This window comes from Triturus cristatus, chromosome 1_1, assembly GCF_964204655.1.
Source record: "Triturus cristatus chromosome 1_1, aTriCri1.1, whole genome shotgun sequence".
Classification (NCBI taxonomy): domain Eukaryota; kingdom Metazoa; phylum Chordata; class Amphibia; order Caudata; family Salamandridae; genus Triturus; species Triturus cristatus.
The window spans coordinates 497,038,443-497,061,312 of record NC_140579.1 but is presented as its reverse complement, the minus strand read 5'-3'; the positions used below and the strand labels follow the sequence as shown (position 1 = coordinate 497,061,312).

The 22,870-nt window shown below is 47.4% G+C and overlaps 1 protein-coding gene across 2 annotated transcripts in view; it reads left to right on the top strand.

Moving 5' to 3' along the window:
* Nucleotides 1-22,870, top strand: part of RNF31 (ring finger protein 31) — a 954,370-nt gene that overhangs the window by 231,216 nt on the left and 700,284 nt on the right. For both annotated transcript variants that reach the window (XM_085641869.1, XM_085641861.1), the window contains exons 9-10: nucleotides 4,002-4,545; nucleotides 4,651-4,902. In XM_085641869.1, coding sequence (XP_085497995.1) covers nucleotides 4,002-4,545; nucleotides 4,651-4,902 — 796 coding nt within the window. The remainder of the gene's footprint in view (nucleotides 1-4,001; nucleotides 4,546-4,650; nucleotides 4,903-22,870) is intronic.

Below are 22,870 nucleotides of genomic sequence, written 5' to 3'. Positions count from 1 at the left end.
CACAAGGCGTCTTTCTTGCTACTCTAGACCTCAAGGACGCCTATTTCCACATTCCCATTCCCAGCGCTCACAGAAAATATCTCAGATTCGTAGTGGACAGTCAGCACTATCAATTCAAAGTACTCCCATTTGGAGTCACCACAGCACCAAGAGTGTTTACCAAGTGCCTAGCAGTGGTGGCAGCACACCTAAGAAGACAACACATACATGTCTTCACATATCTAGACGACTGGCTTATAAAAGCCAGCTCATACAATCAGTGTGTACAACACACTCACGCCACTATTCAACAACTTCACGACCTGGGGTTCACAATAAATCACGCCAAGTCCCAGCTGCAACCGTCCCACACACAACAGTACCTCGGTGCCACAATAGACACCTCAAGAGCGCTCGCCTATCCCAGTCCTGCCAGGCTAGTGAGCATGCAAGCTCTTCTCACCAGATTCCAACCGCAACACTCTCATCCAGCTCGAGTGTTCATGCAACTCATAGGGATGATGGCTTCTTGCATTTTCATAGTGCCTCATGCAAGACTCCAGGTGCGTCCTCTCCAAGAGTGCTTAGCACGCCAATGGAACCAGGCTCAAGGTCAGCTAACAGATCTGGTGTTGGTAGACGGTTGTACCCATCGAACTCTGCAGTGGTGGAACACCAAGAACCTTTCCAAAGGGCGACCGTTCCTCGAGCCAGATCCTCAAATAGTCATGACAGCAGACACATCACTCTCCGGCTGGGGAGCTCACCTACTACATCACACCATGCAGGGCAGGTGGACATCTCAACAAAGGTTACTCCACATCAACCACCTGGAGTTACTAGCCATATTCCTAACCTTAAAAGCATTTCAAAAACAAATATCAGGCAAGACTGTCTTAGTCGGCACCGACAACATGACAGCCATGAATTATATCCAAAAACAAGGCGGGACACACACTCTGCAGCTCACTCAGCTCGCACAGAGCATATGGAGGTGGGCTATATCTCAGAACATTTTTCTCCTAGCCCAACATGTCCCAGGAGTCCAAAACACAATAGCCAATCTGTTGAGCTGTCCAACACAACAAATCCACGAGTGGGAACTTCATCCACAAGTTCTTCAACCGTTTTTTCAGATGTGGGGACAACCACAGATAGACCTCTTCGCCACCCAAGAAAACGCCAAATGCCCAAACTTCGCCGCCAGGTATCCTCGCCCATTGTCCAAAGGCATTGTGATATGGATGAACTGGTCAGGCAGATTTGCATACGCTTTTCTGCCTCTCCCACTCATTCCGCTAGTGGTGCGCAAACTACAGCAGCACTCCTTAACGTTCATCCTAGTTGCTCCAACTTGGGCCAGACAACCATGGTACACCACACTGCTGGAACTCTCCGTAGTTCCGCACCAAAAACTACACCTCTCTCCACACCTCTTAACCCAGAACCATGGAGAGATCCAACACCCAGACCCAGCTCAGCTAAACCTAGCGATCTGGCTCCTGAAGTCCTAGAATTCGGTTACCTCAACCTTCTTCCTGACCGTGTGAACGTCATCAAAAAAGCTGGATGGCCTACCACTAGAGCATGCTATGCAGCCAAGTGGAAAAGATTTGTGATATACTGCCATAACAACAACAGTAATCCCCTAGATGTGTCTATCCAACACATCATAGGCTACTTACTACACCTCCAAAGATACCACCTAGCCTACACGTCTAGCAGACTGCATCTTGCTGCCATAGCAGCATATCTACAAAATAGACAACATCTCTTACTTTTCAGAGTACCTGCCATAAAGGCCTTTATGGAGGGACTCAAGAGAATATTTCCCCCAAGAGTACCACCATCGCCTGTTTGGAATTTAAACATCGTTCTCACAAGACTAATGGGGCATTTGAACCTCTACATAAATGTGAGCTACAATTCTTAACATGGAAAACTGCTTTCCTAGTGGCCATTACTTCTCTACGAAGAGTTAGTGAACTGCAAGCTCTAACCATTCAAGAACCCTTTCTGTAGATGCATCTTAATAAGGTTGTTCTCCGAACTAATCCTAAATTCCTCCCTAAAGTCATTTCTCCCTTCCACCTCAATCAATCTGTGGAGCTGCCTGTATTCTTCTCGCAGCCACAAACAGTCGCAGAAAGAGCTCTTCACACATTAGATGTCAAAAGAGCACTACTATACTACATAGAGAGAACACAACATTTTCGTAAGACCAAACAACTATTCGTGTCTTTCTCACCACCACACAAGGGCAACCCCATATCAAAATCTGGGATAGCTAGGTGAATTGTCAAATGCATACAGATTTGTTACCACAAAGCAAGGCGTACATTATCTGTTCCTCCTAAAGCCCACTCTACACGAAAGATAGGGGCTTCATTGGCATTTTTAGGGAACATTCCCTTAGATGATATCTGCAGAGAAGCTACATGGTCTACACTGCACACATTTACAAAACACTATTGTGTTGATATGCAAACTAAACAACAAGCTAGTGTGGGCCAGGCTGTACTCAAAACACTATTTCATACTACTGCAACAGATACTAGTGGTCGCTGCTAGGAGCGAGTACTGCTATACAATCTATGCATATTGTGTAATCTGCAGCTCATATGCCTCAAACGGAATATGCTACTTACCAGTATGAATCTGTTCTTGGCATGTAGAGCTGCAGATCTACACACCCCCAACCGCCTCCCCAGCTACCTTTTATCTGTTCCATTATAATCTTACTTAAATACAGCACACATGGGCATCTTTCCTGTTTCTTACCAAGCGCCATCATTTCCCTGCTGGCGAAAAACAATCTGAGGATGGAGCCGAGGCCCATGCGCACTATGATCCAAAGGAGGAGTCACATACCTCGTGACTTCCAAAGACTTTCCAAGAGGAAAAACAAACTGCAAACATCCGGGCCTAACACCAGATGGCGATCTATGCACAGTGTGTAGATCTGCAGCTCTACATGCCAAGAACAGATGCAAACTGGTAAGTAGCATATTCCTTTCTTGGTTTTTAGCAGCATTAGGGAGAGGAAAGTTCTTTCTGCCTGGCGATTTTCATCAGATGTGATTATACACTGACAAATCACAGACAGCCAGCCTTTTCATTTAGTGTTCCATTTTTGTGATGGGCAGTCCCATGGTCCCTCTCCATTTCTGAACCAACACTTGCTTACAGAAAGTGATTAGCGTGGGTGGTATCTAACAGGAGTGCTCTCTGTGAGCTTTCTTCCCCATAGCCTCTCTAGTGAATCATGATTCCCAGGCAACATGGCGATTCTGATGTATATTATTCACTTCCTTGCCAGTTCACATGCGAACAGTGCAAAGGGGCTTATGCACTTTTGAAAGTATTAAAGTTGGCTTAGAGTTAAATGTTGATCTGCAGCAGTAACCTGTGGAGTGTGATTTCCGCAGTTTTTGAGAGTAGAAAAGGTATGATGTTCATGTTTATTGATAGCTTTTAGATAAGGCTATTAGAAATTCTCGAAAATCTGACAAAAAACGCCTGGTCTACTCTTTCAACAATCTCAGTAAATAAAGAAAAGTATGCACATACCCTGAGTATGTGGTGTTAAACATCTACAGTGTATTAACATTACTTTTATCTTATGTGTCTTACTTTAAGACCCTCAAGTTGTGATTTGTGCAATGAAGACCAGATTGTAGGATTTATACAAAATGGATGTTTAGCTGTTGGAACCAGTCCGTTAACTTTTCTAATCTTTTGATTTAGAAATGAAGGTCTATCTCTCTATCTCTCTCTCGCTCTCCCCTCTCCACCAGCGTGACCAAGCACACAGACTGCTTTATCAGCTGAATCTATTCCTTGAGGTATCCCCTTACACTGATGAGAGGAGAATTCACCTCCATATTTGATTTTGTCTTTGTTCCTTTTATTATTCGCTTTTTTCATCCTAGTGCTCTTTTCTCCCCTTCTGTCTCACCCTTCTCTCCTTCTGTCTCACCCTTCTCTTTCACCCTCCCCTTTCCTTATTTTTTGTTTTTCAGTCCCAGAACACAAATGGGGAGTCTTCCTGCGGTGTCTCCGCTCCCGTTGAGGACGGTTCCTGGGCCATCTACACTATACCAGACTCCTGGGACTCCTTTGCCAACTTCTGGTAGTTCCTACTTTCCTGGGGGGCTTGCTCCTCCGAACAGGTCGGCAGGGATGTGGAAGAGCCTTAGTACACCTGGACCAGCACCTGCTGGAGGAACCCCGACCTGGGATCCTGCTTCGACACCAACTGCCTCCATAACTACCTCCCGTCCACCTTGGCGGTGTACGTGCTGCACAACTATGAACGAAGGTCGCTCAGTACTGTGCGTTGGTTGTGACCGCCCTAGAGGATGCAAGACTTCCCCAGCACCAGAGCCGGATGGGAAGTCGCTAGGCCGTGGCAGCTGGTGTTGTCGGGCTTGCACGTTTGACAACGAGGGTACTGCTGTATTGTGCGTAGTGTGTGAGAGGCCACGCTTGGCAGGGAAGCCGAGCTTAACGGTGCCGCAACCACAGCCTCTGGAGTCCAGTCTGTTGGTGACTGCACCCAAAGAGGTGAGAGAGTTGTGGTGAATCTTTGCTTGTGCTGTAGTACCTGCTGGTTTTTGAGATATGCACCTGACTGTGTTTGTGATATAACCCTTTATTCCTGACCTGCAGATGTATGGCTGGGACTGTGAACACTGCACTTTCTGTAACACTACGCCAAGCAGTGTTTGTGAAATGTGTAATCGCACCAAATCACATGGTGACCACAACCAGACACCTGCTTTGCACACCACGGCACAACAAGAAGAGGAGTTGAAGATTGGCAACCAGCCTGGTCATCCGGATGTAGTCAGTGGGAAGCAGGAGTTCAATCGACAGCAGAAGCTCCGAGATGACGGTGCCAAACTCATCAACATGATTCGGGTAAGAATAGGATGTGCATGCTCCAATCTCATGAAAAACCAACATGAAAATATACTGTGTTCGCAAAGAGAGAGCTTTTCTGCAAAAGATCTTAGCTTGTATGGTCATTGTAACCAAAGCAGGATCTGTGCTGCTTGAAGCTGCAAGACGTATCTAAAGTGAGATGTAGTGCTGTTATTAGATCATATTTGTGCCTTGAGTCATTCCTGTGCTGTCTGATGACATGAAAGAATCTTTAAGTCTCTTTAACGTGAAAGCTACCTTTCTTGTCCAAGATGAACTGTATTTGTAACTTGAAAGATTGGTCTGATGTCTAGTGCCTAAACGTTTAAGGCCTGTGTGGTCTGACATTGAAGAGACGTTATTTTATCTTGTGCCCTATAGTAGCCCGAAGGTTAACTCTGCTGTTTGAGGCATCCGAATTTCAAATCTTTGTTACCTGAGAAGGGGTAAAATGCATGCTTATCAGTGTTTATTCGGGTACTTAACCCCCAACATAGATAAAATCGGTGTTTTTCCAGTGTTTGCAAAACATATACATATATATTTTTTCTTTTTTATCCGTTGTGTCCTGGGGTATAGGAAGTCGGCTCCCTATGTGATGTATCAATATTTTGATATACTATGTAAAGAATCCAGGGTTTCCTAATGACTGGACAGGGACTTGCTGTGCTATCCCGAAGTGCTCTATTAGGGGGGGGGGTAGTGTGGTCGAGCAGCCTTAGGCTTAACGCAGAGGAGTGCAACACTTTTGCAAATAAACACAATGATCGATAAATGACACACACGACTCAAAAAGGAGATCCCCACCAATTTATAAAAATAGCAAGTATCTTTATACGTGTTTAGACATCAGAAAAAATTTGTTCGGGTAAGCGTGTTTTTAAATATGAATTATTTTCAGTTTAAAAAGTGGACACTGCAATTTCTGAGTTCCGCAATGTTATCCTATCGAAGGAAGAACAAGTTCTGCAAACAGGTATAGTACAGCCACTTAGTAGACCAGTCTCCAGGAATTAAGGTGAGTGGTGGGCAAGGTCCAAGACAACACCAACAGTATACCACCAACGGTAGCGGGGTGGCCGGGTGCAGGTTGTAAAACAGCATCGGGAGCCCAATGTATTTCAATGGAGATCGGTCACTGCGGAAAGAGGCTGCAGGCTCTGGTCAGAAGGCCAGTCGGACTAAACCTGCAAGTTGGCTTGGCCATGCGATGCTCACGGACACCTTTGGTCTTCTTCTCCAAGAGTCCTGGGCGACGGATGTAGGGGTGTCCTTAGCTGTCGGGTTTTTCTTTACCAGAGCAGTCGCAGTTGAGAGGGCCTGTGTGCAGAGGCGGCAGGCGAAGTCGGGGAGTCCAGGACCGGTGAAACCACGATGGACTCCATTACTGAAGGGCCGGGGGACCTTGTTGTCACTGATGGCCCACTTCAACTCTAGCTGCAGGTGTTTGGTTCATTGGTGACTTCTGGTGTCAGATTTTGGTGGTTCCAGAGGCCTCCGAGTCTTTCTCTGAGTTTCTTCAGAACAGGTTAGCTCTTCACAGGAGGTCTTGAGTCTTTTTCAGAGGCAGGCAGTCCTCCCAGGTTTCTGGAGTCAACAGCTGCAGGATGAGTTGACTTTGGAACAGTTTTCGACAAGTGATGCAGACAGACCGGCGAGGTTGGTACAAGGTCAGCTGCTTCTTCTCTCTACTTCTGTGACTCTTAGGTGTCCTCTCTCTTCATAATTCATCAGGATCTGCCTCTTTGCTACCAGGGACTCCTGTAAATACTGAATTTAGGGGCGTTAGGGGAGTGTAGGGTAATAGCCAATGGATTACTGACTCTTGGCATCACTACGCCCCCTATATGACCACTTCATGTTGGAAGTGGGCATAACCCTGTCCCAGAATACATAAGTATGCCATCACAAAGATGGCTACTTCAGAAAAATTGTGTCCACCTAACAGTAGCCCACCTTAGGGGTGGTACTAGCCTGGAGGTGGCATGCCTACATGACTAGCTTATTTTCCTGCCTGTCCAGGTGCCAGGGGGGCTCAGGAAAGGGGGAGGGTGGCTTCCTCTCCTTTGGGGGAAGCCAGTTTCACAATCCAAACGAGGCAGCTTCTTTGAAGCTCACTGGCCCAAGGAGGCTAATCAGAAGGTCATTCTGTGGGAAGGGGTGTTACACCATCTTCCTGGACAAGCTTTTGTTTTGGGTCTCCTAAGAGTAAAGGCTCTCACCCTAGGAGGTCAGAACAGCATCTATGGTGGCAGGCTGGCTGAAACCAGTCAGCAAGCACACCAGAAGCTAGTAGGCTTTCAGGGAGCACCTCTAAGGTGCCGGTCTGGGTGCATGTATTGGGAAATCCAACACTGGCTTCAGTAGTAGTTTACCAATATGAGATGTTTGATACCAAACATCCCTATTTCCAGTGAAGCCATCATATAGCTGGTTAACTAGTTTTCACTAGTGTCCAGCACATTTTTTAAAAGGGCTTTCCTGGACACTTGTACTGGCAGTAATCGGTCTGACCAGCACAGGGGCATATCTGCTCATGCAGGTATGCCCTCACATGAATATTCAGCCTTGAGGCTGTCAGGCCTGCTGTAGGGGTGACTTACACATATTACATGCAGTGTTAGGGACATGGCACACAGGGATGTGTGACATGTTGTGTTTTCACTTTTGTGTGTACCAAGACATGCAGCCTGCAATGGGAGCTTTGCATGTGCTTTGTGAGGGGTCCCTTAGGGTGGCACAATTTGTGCTGCTGCCCTTAGGGAACCCTCTTTCCTCAGGCCCGAAGTACCAGGGGTACCATATACTAGGGACTTACAGAGGGTGCTAAAAGTATTGCCATTTGGGGGAAACAGTTGAACATTTTTAGGGAAAGAAGACCGGTACTGGGGCCCTGTATAGCAGGAACCCAGTACACTTCAGTAAATGTTGCATTAATTACCAGTCAAAAAGTGGAGGGTTGTGCAGGGTGGGGGGGCGTGGGGTGTTATGCAACAAAAACCTCAACACAGTCATTATCAGGCGTCTCATTAGAATAACCAGTTGCAGGCAATAATGTTGCCACTAGGCATCTTTTAATGGTGATATTACTGTTGGACAGCAAGGTGACCTCATAACCTGTGTGCCTAGTAGCCGGAAAATGTGGGTTGGTGCAGATGACAACAACTGTACTGCATAAACAATAAGGGTAATCTAATACAAAGGGAGCTGACATTTCTCCCATGGCACCTGCTGTGGCCATCGCTCACAAGCCGGATGCCCAGTCACTGCTGAAGGCAAAGTCACAGAGTAATATGCCACTGGTCTTTTTCCAGAGCCATGCTGCTGTCCGCACATCATTTGCAAAGCCATTTTGCTCTGACACATAGAGATGGAAGGGCAGTTTGTAATCAGACAGCCCCAATGCTGGCAAAGTACACAATGTCTCTTTCAGTTTCTTGATATAGTCTGCAAGTTCATTATTCCATATATGGTTGCATAATTTACTGTACATTGTCTTAGGATGGCATTATAAGATCTGTATTCACGGATCCACTGAGGGCAGTAGTTCTGTAGTAGGGGATCTCTGTAATAGTCATAATCTAGTGAATAGTCCCGCCCATGTGCGTGGACCCCGGAGCAATAAAAATAATCTCTTAAATTGTCAAACCATGCAGACCTGCATCTACACCTAAGAGAGGACAGATAATGCAGCCTATATCCATAGGCTACACTGTCCAGTACTTCAACTAGAAAATTCCATCAACATCCACAAACAGCACTGCCTGCCCAGCTTTTTCCACAGAGAAAACCCTGCCTCTACCAGCAAAAGCCTCTGGAATGATAGAGAGGGAGGAATGGACAGACAAGCCCCATAGGCTGCCATTATGTGGCTCAGAACAGGATACTGTGCCTTTAAGAAAACTTTCCAGAACTTTTCCAGTATCCCAGAATGCACAGCAGGTCCCTTTTTACTTTCAGTTCTTTTTTCCGGCTCCTGCTAGCAGGACCCTGGAGCATTGAGCTCTCCCTTTTCAAGGGTTTATTTGGATTTGTTCACTTTTCAAGTGCTTATTAAGTACCTTGTTGCCTTCCTTCTTGTGTGTGCTCTGTGTGGTCAACATGCCTGGCTTGTGTGACAAGTGCCCAGAGTGCGAGAGAAAGAAGGCCAAGTCGGACCCACACAGGGTGTGAATCGTCTGCCTTCCCCAGTCCCATATTCCAGAGGAGTGTGACATTTGCCAATCTTTCTCAGCCAGGACCCTGAAGGATGAAGATCAGGCTCCTAGGCCTGGAGGACAGAAGGCTGAGGGCACAAGGTGGGTCAGGACGGGCTGATTCTGCCCATGCTGAGGCCCCTGGGGGGCTCCCCAGGGGCAGGAAGCCCAGCAAACGTCCCCATTCTCCATCGACTACGGCGTCGAGGGGGATGGCTGCAGTCTGCTCACCGTCTCCCAGGGCTCTGGTTGAGTAACGGTCTCGACGTCGAGGGAGCTGAGCAGTCCGCCGTCGACGACATCATCTTCGTCGACGCCGTCGACTTCTCCGTCGAGTCATCGGTGTCGAGAACAGTCCCGGCGTAGGCGCTCGCCGTCGAGGCGAGGTCGCCGTTCGCCGTCGGCAAAGAGGAGACGGTCACCGTCGAGGGGATCCCCAACGTCGAGGACATGTCCCAGGCGTTCGCCGTCGAGGAGGCGGTCGCCGTCGAGGAGGCGGTCGCCGTCGAGGAGGCGGTCGTCGACACCGAGGCAGCGCAGGAGGAGTCCTGACGCCAGGAGTTCCTCGGGGTCACAAAGGAAGATAACGGAGTCACCGGGCTCGGTGTACTCAGTGGTGTATACACCTCCTAATCCTAGGTCGCCACCCTTTCCTCCTTTGCCAAGGGAGCCCTCACCGTGGATCCCTACGCCTCCGCCTCCTCCACAACCACCACCGCCTCCTCCTCCTCATACCATTCCGCCTCACACACCGTCGGGCCCACCTGTGGCCCTGCCACGGTCGGTGTCGTTGCCTAGGTATCCGACGCCGCCGAAGAGAACTCCGAGGCCGCGGCACCAGGTTGAGCCACCGTCGCCTGCGCCTGCGAGGCCGGCTGAGCGGCCGAAGCCAAACAGATCGCGCTCCCGCTCCGGACGGAGAGGAAGTTCACGGAGCCGTGGACGGTCGTCATCGACATCTGGGCGACGCCGCAGGAGGCGCAGTGCCAGATCCCGCACCCAATCGTCTGCCAGGGACTGCTCGCCGACGCTGTCTGACTCGCCAGGGACGGGAGTATCGCCTGTCGACGATATAGTCTCCTTCCAGGAGGTGCTACTGAGGGGTGCGGCCAAGCTAGGGATCACGGTGACGGTGCCAACACCTACGACGTCCGTGATCTTCGAGACGCTGCACAAGAAGCACCTGCCTCGCCCCCGGCTGCCACTAGTGCCGGGATTGGTGGAGCCCGCTACGGAGTTGTTCCTCACTCCGGCGGTGACGAAACCAGCCCCCTCACGGCTCCTGAAGAAGTATCGGGCGCCGGAATCGGACCCGACCTTTCTGAGGATGGACCCGAAACCGGACTCGGCCATTGTGACGGCGGTAAGGAAGCAGCATGCTACCACTCCTTCCTCGACAGTGCCGCCTGATAAGGATAGCCGTTGGCTAGACTCGGCGGGCAGAAAGGTCTGTGGGACGGCTTTTACCACCATGAAGGCGGCAAGTGCCGGGGCTCTGTTGGGGTGCTACGACCCTGCCCTATGGGAGTCTCTCCAGCAGTATGCGGAGCTGCTGCCTCGCGACAAGAAGGAGGACTTTCTAGAGACTTAGCGTGAGGGGATGCTGGTGTCAAATCAGATTATCAGCGCGGCGGCAGATGTGTCTCTGTTAGCGGCACATGGATATTGTCATGGCATCAACCAACGGCGTCACGCTTGGCTTCGCCTTACCTCACTCAAACCGGAGGCACAACAAAGAGTGGCTAACCTGCCTTTCTCGGGGGAAACCCTGTTCGGCAAGCATGCGGACGACGAAATGGCCCGCATGAAGACGGAGGCAGAGACCCTGACGGCTGTCTGGTTAGAGAAGCCTGAGAAGTAAAAGCGCCCGTTCCAGAGACGGTTCGGGGCTGCAGGCAGAGGGCGTGGGCAGGCCTCGGGACAGCAGCAACAACAGCAGCAGCAGAAACCCTTCCAGAAGCGCCAGAAGGGTAGAGGAGGCCAGCAGTCCGCTACAGCGACCTAGGGCCCGGCTGGGTCTCGGCCCTGAGCGATTACTTCCCCTGCAACCGTTACCCACTCCAGTGGGGGGAAGCGTTCAATCTTTTCTGGCAGAGTGGAGAAAAATTACTCAGGACAAGTGGGTGCTGAATATTGTTTGCAATGGATACAGTCTTTGGTTCATCAGCCCGCCTCCAGCGATTCCGCCGGTAAGCTCACAGTATCAACTGCGAGAGCTCCAGGCGGAGGCAGACATCCTGTTGAGGAAAAAGGCGGTGGAAGACGTACCTCTGTCTCAAAGGGGAAGAGGTCTGTACTCTCGGTTCTTCCTGGTTCGCAAGAAGGACAAGAACGAGTTCAGGCCCATTCTGGATTTGCGGCAAGCAAACAAATGGATTCGCAGAGAGAAATTCCGCATGCTGCTGTTGCATCAGATTTACCCTCAGCTGCAACGGGGAGACTGGCTCTGTGCCATAGACCTACAGGATGCGTACTTAAGCACAGGAAGTTCCTGCGATTCCAAGTCGGCGCCAATCATTATTAATACACATTACTGCCATTCGGACTAAAGTCTGCGCCCAGGACCTTCTCGAAGTGCATGGCAGTGGTAGCTGCACACCTGCGGAGGAACAAGGTGTTTGTCTACCCGTACCTGGACGATTGGTTGATCAAGGCCTTCTCCTTCTCAGAAGCACAAGCGCACTTCCAGAAGACGTGAGTTCTCTTGAACAAGCTGGGGTTACACGTCAACATGTCCAAGTTTGTCCAGACTCCGGTCCAGTGCATACAGTACTTGGGGGCCTCCATCAATACGCTGTCGGCAAGCGTGTCTCCTTCGGAGGAGAGACGGTTATCACTCCTTCAGAAGGCTCAGGCTCTTATGACCGCTCCATTGACGACAGTGAGAAAGGTGTCTTCGCTGCTGGGATCGATGGCCTCATGTATCTTCCTCACGCCTCACGCACGGCTGCACATGAGACCACTGCAGGAGTGCTTGGAGGATCAGTGGGATCAGAGGACAGGTTCTTGGGACGACAAGATACGGCTGTCTCTGCATGCTCTTCAGTCGCTGAAGTGGTGGTGTTCGGCGGAAAATCTCCTCAGGGGGGTTCCCTTCCACAAGGACATTCCCACGAAGAGTATCGTGACGGATGCGTCTCTCCAAGGCTGGGGAGCGCATTCCGGAGACTTACAGATACAAGGAAAGTGGTCCCCGTTGGAGTCGACGTACCACATCAATTTCCTGGAACTCAGAGCCGTTTACTTGGCATTGAAGGCCTTCCATCCGTCCTTCCAGACCAACTCGCTGCTTGTACAGACGGACAATACAACCACGATGTATTACCTCAACAAGCAGGGGGGGGGGTCGAGATCACGCACTCTTTCGCGGGAGGCGCAGTCGATCTGGCACTGGCTTCTGGCCCGAGGACTGACGATTATGGCCACGCATCTGCCAGGTGTGCAGAATGTTCAGGCGGACGCATTGAGCAGACTGATTCAGGGAAACCACGAATGGTTCATAAACGACGAAGTATTAGGAGACGTCTTCGCAAGGTGGGGGACTCCAGACGTAGATCTGTTCGTCACTGCCAAAAACAGCAAATGCCGAGACTTCGCATCCAGGTACTACTAGCGGGGGACGCTGGGGAATGCGCTATGGATCGACTGGTCGAACAGCTTTCTGAACACTTTTCCACCCATTCCCCTGATTCCGGCGGTGCTCATCAAGCTGGCCCAGTCCGGGGCGCGGATGATCCTGATTGCCCCGGAATGGCCCAGACAGTGGTGGCTCACGGACCTGCTTCACCAGTCTCTCCTTCCTCACATATGGCTGCCGTGCAGGCCGGACCTTCTCACGAAGTTCGAGGGGCAGTTGGTGCACTCCAACCTCTCGTCTTTGAGTTTGGCGGCATGGCTCCTGAGATAGTGCAATATGGCCATCTGAAACTACCAGCAGATTGTATGGATATACTGAAGGAGGCTAAGCGACCTTCCACTAGGACGTCCTATTCTTACAAGTGGAAGAGATTCTGCATCTGGTGCAAGTCCAAGCACTTTGACCCGACGACATGTAAGGAAGATGTCATCCTTCCGTACCTTTTGCATTTGGCGCAGTCTGGCCTTAATTTCCATTCCATTAGGGTTCATCTGGCTGCTTTGACTGCTTACAGGAAATGCCCTTCACAGACTTCCTTCTTTCAGATCCCTGTGATCAAGGATTTTTTGGAAGGCTTGAAGAAAGTGTTCCCTCCTGTCAGACTTCCCTCGCCTTCCTGAGAATTGAATGTGGTGCTGTCTAGATTGATGAAGGAGCCTTTTGAACCTGTTCACAAGGCTTCGTTGCAGCACCTGTCTTGGAAGGCGGCGTTCCTAGTGGCCATTACATCGGCCCGCAGGGTGAGTGAACTTCAGGCGTTGTGTTGCCAAGAACCTTATACGGTATTTCATGCTGCTAAGGTTGTTATGCATACTCACCCTAAATTTCTTCCTAAGGTTATATCTGATTTTCATGTCAACCAGACCATAACTTTACCTACGTTTTTTCAGAATCCCTCTTCTCCAGCGGAAAGGTCTCTACATTCACTGGACGTTAGGAGGGTGTTGAAGTTTTATCTTGATAAGACCAAAGATATTCGTAGGACAGACCAATTGTTTATCAATTATGGATCAGTCAGGACCGGTCTTGCTACCTCCAAACAGTCCATCTCTTGGTGGATTGTGTCCTGTATACAATTGTGTTACCAAAAGGCTAATAAGACCTTAGGGGGTAAAACTAAGGCTAATTCCACCAGGGGCAAACCTCCCACAACTGCTATGCTGCGTAATGTTCTGATTGCAGAAATCTGCAAGGCGGCCACTTGGAGGTCTGAGCATTACTGTCTGGACACGGATGCCAGGGCAGATGCTCAGGTTGGGCAGGCTTCGCTGCAAAATTTGTTCGCACAGTAGTGGTATTATTTTGTAGTCTTCTCCACCGCCGTTTTGGTGTGGGGATGGGCTTGCCATTCTATTCACTAGATTATGACTATACACAGAGATCCCCTACTACAAAAGGAGTAGTTTCTTTTCTGTAACTCCAGTTCTGTAGTAGGGGTATCTCTGTTATAGTCATAAGCGCCCGCCCTCCTCCCCGGTGGAGAGATTAATGTTAATGTAAGGAATGCTACAGGTCTGGCGTGTTACTCCTTCAAAAAGAACTGAAAGTAAAAGGGACCTGCTGTGCATTCTGGGATACTGGAAACGTTCTGGAAAGTTTTCTTAAAGGCACAGTATCCTGTTCTGAGCCACATAATGGCAGCCTATGGGGCTTGTCTGTCCATTCCTCCCTCTCTATCATTCCAGAGGCTTTTGCTGGTAGAGGCAGGTTTTTCTCTGTGGAAAAAGCTGGGCAGGCAGTGCTGTTTGTGGATGTTGGTGGAATTTTCTAGTTGAAGTACTGGACAGTGTAGCCTATGGATATAGGCTGCATTATCTGTCTTTGATTCCTCTCTTAAGTGTAGATGCAGGTCTGCATGGCTTGACAATTTAAGAGATTATTTTTATTGCTCCGGGGTCCACGCACATGGGCGGGACTATTCACTAGATTATGACTATAACAGAGATACCCCTACTACAGAACTGGAGTTACAGAAAAGAAACTACTCCTTCATCAACCCCAGGAAGGGCATCATTCCTTTCTTGCTAGAGGGGGACTGCATGCTCTGAATCATTTTTATTCTGTCAGGTTATTTGTGGTGTGTACCTTTGGATACCACATAGCCCAGGTAAGTCACCTATTTTTCTGTTGGCAGCACTGACATTTTGACAATAAGGCTTTGCGTCCACTCTCCTGGAGGTGGTTCTGCAGAGCTACAGTGTCTTTTTCAAAGTCCTCTAGTGATGGAAATGCTACAAGGAGGTCATCGGCGTTCTGCAAGACGACGCTGCCACCTTCCAGGTGTAGGCTGTCTTGATCTCTCTTTACTGCCAGCGCAAGGACCGTGGGACCCTCAGTGAAGCCTTGATCGAGTTGTGTGGAAGTGTCCTGAGTATCTCTTAGGGTGAAGGCAGAGAGGAACTCTCTCTGGATGGACTGTAATGCTGAAAATTGCTGAGGAGTGAAGAACCAGAACCTTATGGGCCTGGCGGCGCAGGGTACGCCTTAATCTCCGGGGTTCACCTGCTCAGCTACACAGAGACACGGGACACTCTGTCCGGCGTTAAAAGATCGGGTTTATTAGCTGCAGCTAGTGCAGTTATCCCAGAAGTACACGAGGTAGGTTCTCAGGAGACTGCCACTTCACTCCGTGGCGCACAATCTTATATAGTACATATGTGAAATATACATTAACCAAAAACACACCCAAAACATACAAGAAAGAGCCAATAAGAAAGGTTGGAAAACAGAACCAATAGAAAAGGTTTGAAAATAAAGTATCGGGTAACTCGAAGAAGCCTCTTCTCCAACTGTGTTTGTCACCCCTCCCCACAAACTAATTCATTAACAGGTTTGTAACCGACTCGCAGGTGGCGAGATACGTTTGTGTGTTTTGGAGGACAGTTGTGAAACGAGAGAATATTAGCAGAGGACAGCGAAGGCCAGACGATAAGATAAAGTCAGAAGAGACTAGTGTGAACCAACAGATAGTTGAGATGGGGATTAGAAAAACCAGACAGGGATTAGTGTACTCGGCCAGTCCTAACACCAGCTTTGTAAATAGAGGCAAAAGGTTTATTTCGACACGATGCTGCAGGAAAAGCAGAAAAGACTCTGTTCGCCGTGCTGCCTGAGTGAGGGCAACACAAAATGGCGGCGGAGCACAAAATGGCGGGGCGGGTCGATTCGATCACGATCGAAAATCGAATTTTCTCAGACCCTCCTTTTGCCAGAACTCAGGCAAGATACATAGACTCACGTTAATCTGAATCAATGTCGATGGCCATGAGGTCATCGAGCTGTTGCTGTAGCATCATTCTAATATTCTCTGTTCTTTGTGATTTGGGTTTAAGGATGCACATAGTAGCACAAAGGTTGCAGATGGCGGGACCACAGTGCATACAAAGGCAACAAGAGAAAATGATGGTCAAAACTACTCCAAGGAATGTCAATGCCTTCCAACCCCATTTGGACAGTAGTCCCCAAAACCACTCCAATAATGACCAATCTCCTTCGTCCTGATGAATCGACTCAAAGATTATATGTAATTTAGAGATAGCTTGGTATACTGTCGGAGCGTCATCAGGTATGAAAATACAGCAACTTGACCCGATCAATTTGCACACTCCACCACGATCCGCAAGAACAAAGTCTAAGGCAATTCGGTTTTGTAAGGTCATAAGACGATCCGCCTGTAGTTCTGCCGTGATATTACTTAAGGCTCCTACAGTGATGTCTATAGTGGTTTCCACGACACGAACCAGTTGCCTTATATTTCTGCTGTTGGCCATTGGACCCCAAAAAGGAAAAAATCCTTTGAGGAAATCTCCTCCCTCTTGTCCTGCTGTGTCTTTAGAATTAATAATCCCTCTGCCATATCTGTTTCGATGATGATTTGCGGAAGCGGTGTATGTAGGGGGAAGAAGGAAAGCTATATAACAGGTACCAGAAAAACCAGTTAGCAACCACGTGTAAGCCCTATCGTGGCAGATAAAATATGTGCCTTGAGATGGTACTAGAGGCAGCGAGTTCTGAGAGGAGTAGACGTATGTGTCGGAACAGTTGTCTCTTTGTATGGTGTCAGAAGACTGACCATTTATTTGCAGACAGAAATTTCCTTGATGAGGAATAGTCCAAATCGGTGGAGATTTTCCTTGTTTAACCTTATCACTAAGGCTAGTGACATAATGGGTGACGTTCCAGTTTGTGTACGCTTTTCTTTCGTCAATGGAAATCTTACTATTTTCCATGATTTTAGCCATAGCTACCATACCCTTTATCAATGAACTATGACTAAAATCCGGACCACCAATATATGAACTTACGGATCGTCTGAATTTGCTTTGATAGGCATTGGGAAAGAGAACAAAATAAGCCCAAGCAGAACCCTCATAAGAGAACGGAAGAACTAAATACGGCATTCCTTTTTCTGTGGTATGTGGCATAAGTCCACACACCCAACAGTCAGTTGTATTGATCACTAATTGGTGTTGATGTAATAACTGGACAAAGGAATTGTTGTAATATTCAGTTCTTCTAATGAGTTCATGTTGAGGAAGGGTATGAAATAGATGTGGAGAGACAGTAGAAGAAGACGAAGAGGTAGGAGGAGAGACAACTTTTTTCTGCAGAGCATAAATAATCCAACTTTTTACACGCCAAAAGGATACACTAATATAATAATACATAAGGCTATACTAAAACGACTGTACATTAATCTACAGGATTCTTTTTTCATTTTATCCTTTCTCTCTCTTTTGCCTAATGTAGTTTCCATCTTTCTAAATGGATGCTCACGGCAATCTTCCTCCATCACTTAATTATGATTATCTGCCGTCCTATGACACTGCAAGTCCTGCAGGCCTATTGCCACTACTCAGGTCACAACCAAGACTCCTACCGTGACCCTGCAACCGGGATAGAATACTACATAGGAGAGAGAAAAATCTTAAGTGTTCTTTGGTCTAGGTCTTAGATTATAGTGTTCTTTATCAGGTACAGTTTGGTCTCGGAACAATGTTTGCGGATTTGTCGTATTCAAGCGACGATGTGGTGTTCTCGCTTCCTGAAGAATGTCGTCGTCCTCTTTCTCAGACAATGTTCCATTCAGTCGTGCATCGCTAAAAGGTACGAATCGTGGAACCTTCTCACTCTCAGAGTCACTAATGCCCCTATGCACCCATTGATCGAAGGGTAGAGGCAAAGGCACTTTCTTCCAATGCACGCCGTGAATCCAATTTTTCTTTCCTTCGACTTTTACTGCTGTTCTCGTCACCAGGAGAACCAACCGAGGCTCCTTCCACCGGTGCTACAAATTTTTCGTCCTTTGGAAATTCTTTATTCAAACCCAGTCACCTGGTCGGATAGAATGACCTGGGTCTGTAGAAGCCTCCTGCAAAGCACTCTGAACCTGTTGATGGAGAACACGCAATTTAGTTGTAAGTTCATGCAAGTAATCAATCATCATTGGATATGGCAAGTCTGAGTATTTCTTAGGGCGACGGACTCCCCATATATTAGCTGGGCGCCCAAAAACCACCTCGTAAGGGCTAAGTCCCAAACGAGAGTGTACAGCAGTTCTGGTGGACAGAAGAGCCAGTGGTAAAGCATCGGGCCAATTAAGTCCTGTACTAGCCTGCACTTTCGCTAGTTTGAGTTTCAAAGTTCCGTTGTAGCATTCCACTAAACCCGCTGACTGTGGATGGTTTGCCGCATGGAACTTTTGTTTGATACCGAGACCCGCACAAACTTTTTGCATGACTAGGCCCACAAATTCGCTCCCATTGTCACTCCAGACAATGCGCGGCAAACCAAACCTGGGGAAAAATTCTTTTAGTAGAACTTTGGCTGTGGATAAGGCTGTATTATCTTTTAGAGGGTATGCTTCTATCCTCCTAGAAAAGGCGCATACTACCACCAGAACATATTTGAGATTGTTGCATCGTTCCATATGAATGTAATCGATCTGCAACACCTCAAATGGATATGTCGGAGGAGCAAAGTGACCCGCTGGAGTTGGGGTTCCCTTTCCCGGATTGTACATCAAACAAACAATACAATGTTTCACTACATTGTCTGCACACTTTGGGATTCCTTCATTTTGCCACACTGGAGCCAGAAGCTTGCATATACCTTTCGCACTTAAGTGGGCTGGACCATGCGCCACAGTAACTACTGGGAGTACATAGACATCTGGTAACAGCCAACGTTGGTGTTCAGATAATTCCACCCAACATCCCATCTCATCTAACATTCCCGTACTTTCTTTCCACTTGCTCAATTCTTTCTCTGTAGCCTCTTTCTGAATCGACCTTACACTTTCTACTGTATCCTCATACATTCCTCTTTTTCTGACCCAAATTGCAGGGCCTGCAACATACATGTGACTTGCAGCATCTCTAGCTGTTCTTTTCGCTACCTCATCTGCAAATGCATTTCCTCGACCAACATCATCTGTAATCTTCTTGTGTGAGCTACACTTCACAATTGCTATTTGGGTGGGCAAAGTAAGTGACTCAAGAAGATCAGTCACCAACTGACCATGTTGTATTTTAGTGCCATGTGAAGTAAGGAATCCTCTCTCTTTCCAAAGACGCCCAAAATTGAACGCTACACCAAAAGCGTATTGACTGTCGGTGTACACGTTCACTCTTTTTCCTTTTGACAACACACATGCTCTCGTTAAAGCTATCAGTTCTGCTGCTTGAGCTGAATTGTGTCTGATACTTGCTGTTTCCACAACTGTACGTAAAGTAGTAACAGCATAGGCTGAAACTGTATCTCCATTAGGGAGCTTAAAGCAAGAACGATCCACCCATAGAATTCCTTCCGGATTCTCTAGCGGCGTATCTTTCAAGTCAATTCTTCCTTTTGTCTCTTCCTCAGTACGGAGGAAACAATCATGTCGCTCCTGAACACCTTTCTCCTCTGGAAGGGGCAACAGAGTAGCTGGATTTAAGGTATTACATCGTTTGATATGTACGTGACTAGCCAAAAGCGTCAGCTCGTATCCAGTTAAACGAGCACTCGTAAGATGCTGCGTTTTTGTTCTGTTTAGCAAAGTATCTACTGCATGTGGCACCATAACAATGAGAGTATTATCTAGCACCACTCCAGTAGACTGTCGCATAGAAATTGCTGCTGCTGCTGTCGCTTTGAGACAACTAGGCAATGCTTTAGCTACTGGATCTAACGTAGTCGAAAAATAGGCACATGGCCGCTGTTTGTCTCCAAATTGCTGTGTTAAAACTGACAACGCACAACCCTCTCTCTCATGGACATAGAGCGTAAAAGGCTTACTGTAATCGGGAGTACCTAATACAGGAGCGGTACACAGAGCAGTACGTAAATCAGTAAAACTCCTCTGACACTCGTCACTCCATGGAAGGGGCTGAGGTGTATCTTTCAAAGTGAGTGCCAACAGTGGTTTAGCTAACAAAGAAAAGTTCGGAATCCACTGCCTACAATAAGAAGTACTACCCAGAAAGGCCTGTACCTCCCTTTGTGTGGATGGCACAGACATTTGCGCAATCGCCTGAATTCGTTCTGGGGTTAATCGTCGTCCCTCCTTTGATAGGAGATGACCCAAATAGGTAACCTCTCGACGAACATGTTGTAGTTTGGAAGGTGAAACCTTATGATTCAGATTAAACAAATGGCGTAACAATGCAACAGCCACATTTTTGCAAATATCTTCTGAATCGGCATCGATTAACAAGTCGTCCATGTACTGAATAAGAGCAGCACCAGACGGCAAATGAAAAGTATCAAGAGGACATTGTAAAGCTTGGCTGTAAATAGAGGGACTTTCGCAATAGCCCTGAGGTGCGCGCTTGAACCGGAAGCTTCGGCCTCCAAGAGAGAAGCCAAAAATATCCCTACTCTCTTCTACAATGGGAATACTAAAGAAGGCATTTTTTAGATCGATAACAGAAAACCAAGTCGCTGTGGAAGGTATCATTGTCAACAGAGCAGTGATATCTGGGACAACAGGAAATTGTGGTACAACAATTTTGTTTACCTCCCGAAGATCAATTACGAAACGATATACAGGAGGCTGAGAAGGATCAGTGCGTTTAAGAACAGGAAGAATAGGACTATTGCATATGTTTCCTCTCGTTTCTTCAACCACACCCTTCTGAATCAAATCATGAATGATTTCCAAAAGCGCTTTTTCACCTTCAGTGGAAATTCTATACTGCGGAATACGTGGCAATTCAACATTAGGCTTGAGAGTGACAACATAAGGTGGAATCTCAAGACAGCCCACATCGTTCGGACCCGTGGCCCAAAGCGTTGTAGGAAGAGAGAGCAATTCAGGTGGAAACTGATCTTTGGACAAATACATTGGAGAAGTCAGTTTCTGTCCTAAAGTAAGATGTACACCAGAAGGAGAACAATATATCGTAGCATGCATTCTTTTCAATAAGTCCAAACCCAACAGATTCTCACCGCAACCATTCGTCAAAAGAAGCAGAGCTTCCAAATCATAAGGGCCAATTGAAATAGGCAAAGGGCAAGAAACTGGATTACGAACAGGGGCGCCAGAAAATCCTACAGATACATTCGTTAAGCCAGACAAAGGTGCCCCAGGGAGTTTAGAATGAATGATAGAGCTTCTCATCGCCCCAGTATCTAGAAGAAATGGCTCTGAAACACCCATTGTAGTGACATTAACATAAGGTCCATTCTGATCTACTGGAATCGACACAACTCCCTTACTTTGTCCAAGGCTGTCCTAGTTAGCATGAAGACTTTCATTCTCGCCTTCAATATAATGGTCTTCATTGTAGTACTGTGTAGACCTAACATTTTGCTGATCAAAGTAATTCACGGAATTAGGAGGAGGAAGGGCACGCTGTTCTTGAGTCAACACACCTCGACCTCTACCTCTACTTGCTGACTGGAGGCCACCACGACCTCGTGGAGCAGATAATGCTCCACTACGCTGCAATAAAACCGGACAACTATTCTTGAAATGACCTTCTTCTCTACAATAGGCACATTGATTAGGTCCTAACAAAGGTCGCGGAATATATGGCTCAGGTTTTTGATACAACCTCTGAAACTGCGGAGGCTGTTGAAACTGAGGCTGAACATAGCGAGGAGGATAAGCTTGTTGCAAGAGGACCTTCGTTTTTAATTCTTTCGTCTTTTTCTCTTGCTTTTCTTTTTCTTCTTTATCTCTGTTCTCATAATATTGTGCAGTAGCCAATATCTGGGCAGAAGAAGAAACAGCCCATGAGCTTTCAGAATCTTTCAATTTGTGTGACAGCTCGGGAAGCAAATTAAATACAAATTTGTCCACAAATAATCGCTGTCCACCCTCTGTAGCCATATCTTGACCACTGTGATCAATAAATGTCTCCTCGAAACGAGTAAAGAAATCAGAGACACTTTCATCTTTCTTTTGTTTGCATGCTGCTAATTTATCCCAATTAACTCTCAAGGCAGGCATAATCGTTTTCATTAATGTAATAATCCTACCAGGGAGTTCTGAAATCAAAGCATCAGGCTTTGCACCACGCACTTGTTCTCTATCTGCGGCAACTATAGTATTCCAATCAGCACCTAATTCCTGTGCGTGATTCTCCTTACGAATCCTAGCCCATAATGTTTGTGGGACTACATTTCTAATCAACATATCGATTTCAGCTAGATTCATGATGCAAGCATCAACCGTCTGTGATAATTCTTTATAATAACCCGCAGGGTTTTTACGAGGATCCGGTAGAGTCTGTTTAAGGGCTAAAACTTCAGATCTCTTCCAGGGGACATGTACCCATATACTTTGAAAATGAGCGGCAATAACTGGATTATTACCTTGAGCTGCAACCTCTTCCTTCCATACTGGAGGAACCTCTCTCATGGGATAATTTTTCAGTGTCAGTCTAACCGACGGATCGGAATCAAGGAAAGTCTGAGAGGACAATAAGTTTCCAAAGGAAATAAGTGACCTTACAGCGTTTTCAACCTTGGAGCCCACAATAAGTCATTTACCAAAGTCAGCCTGAACGTCTAACAGACCCTGTGGAACCGAATTCAAATTCACATCCTCCCATTCTTTAATGAGAGTATCACACATTACATTGAAAACATATCTTTGCGTAGGCGCATTCCATTGTGAGAAGGAAGGCATAATATCGGACACACT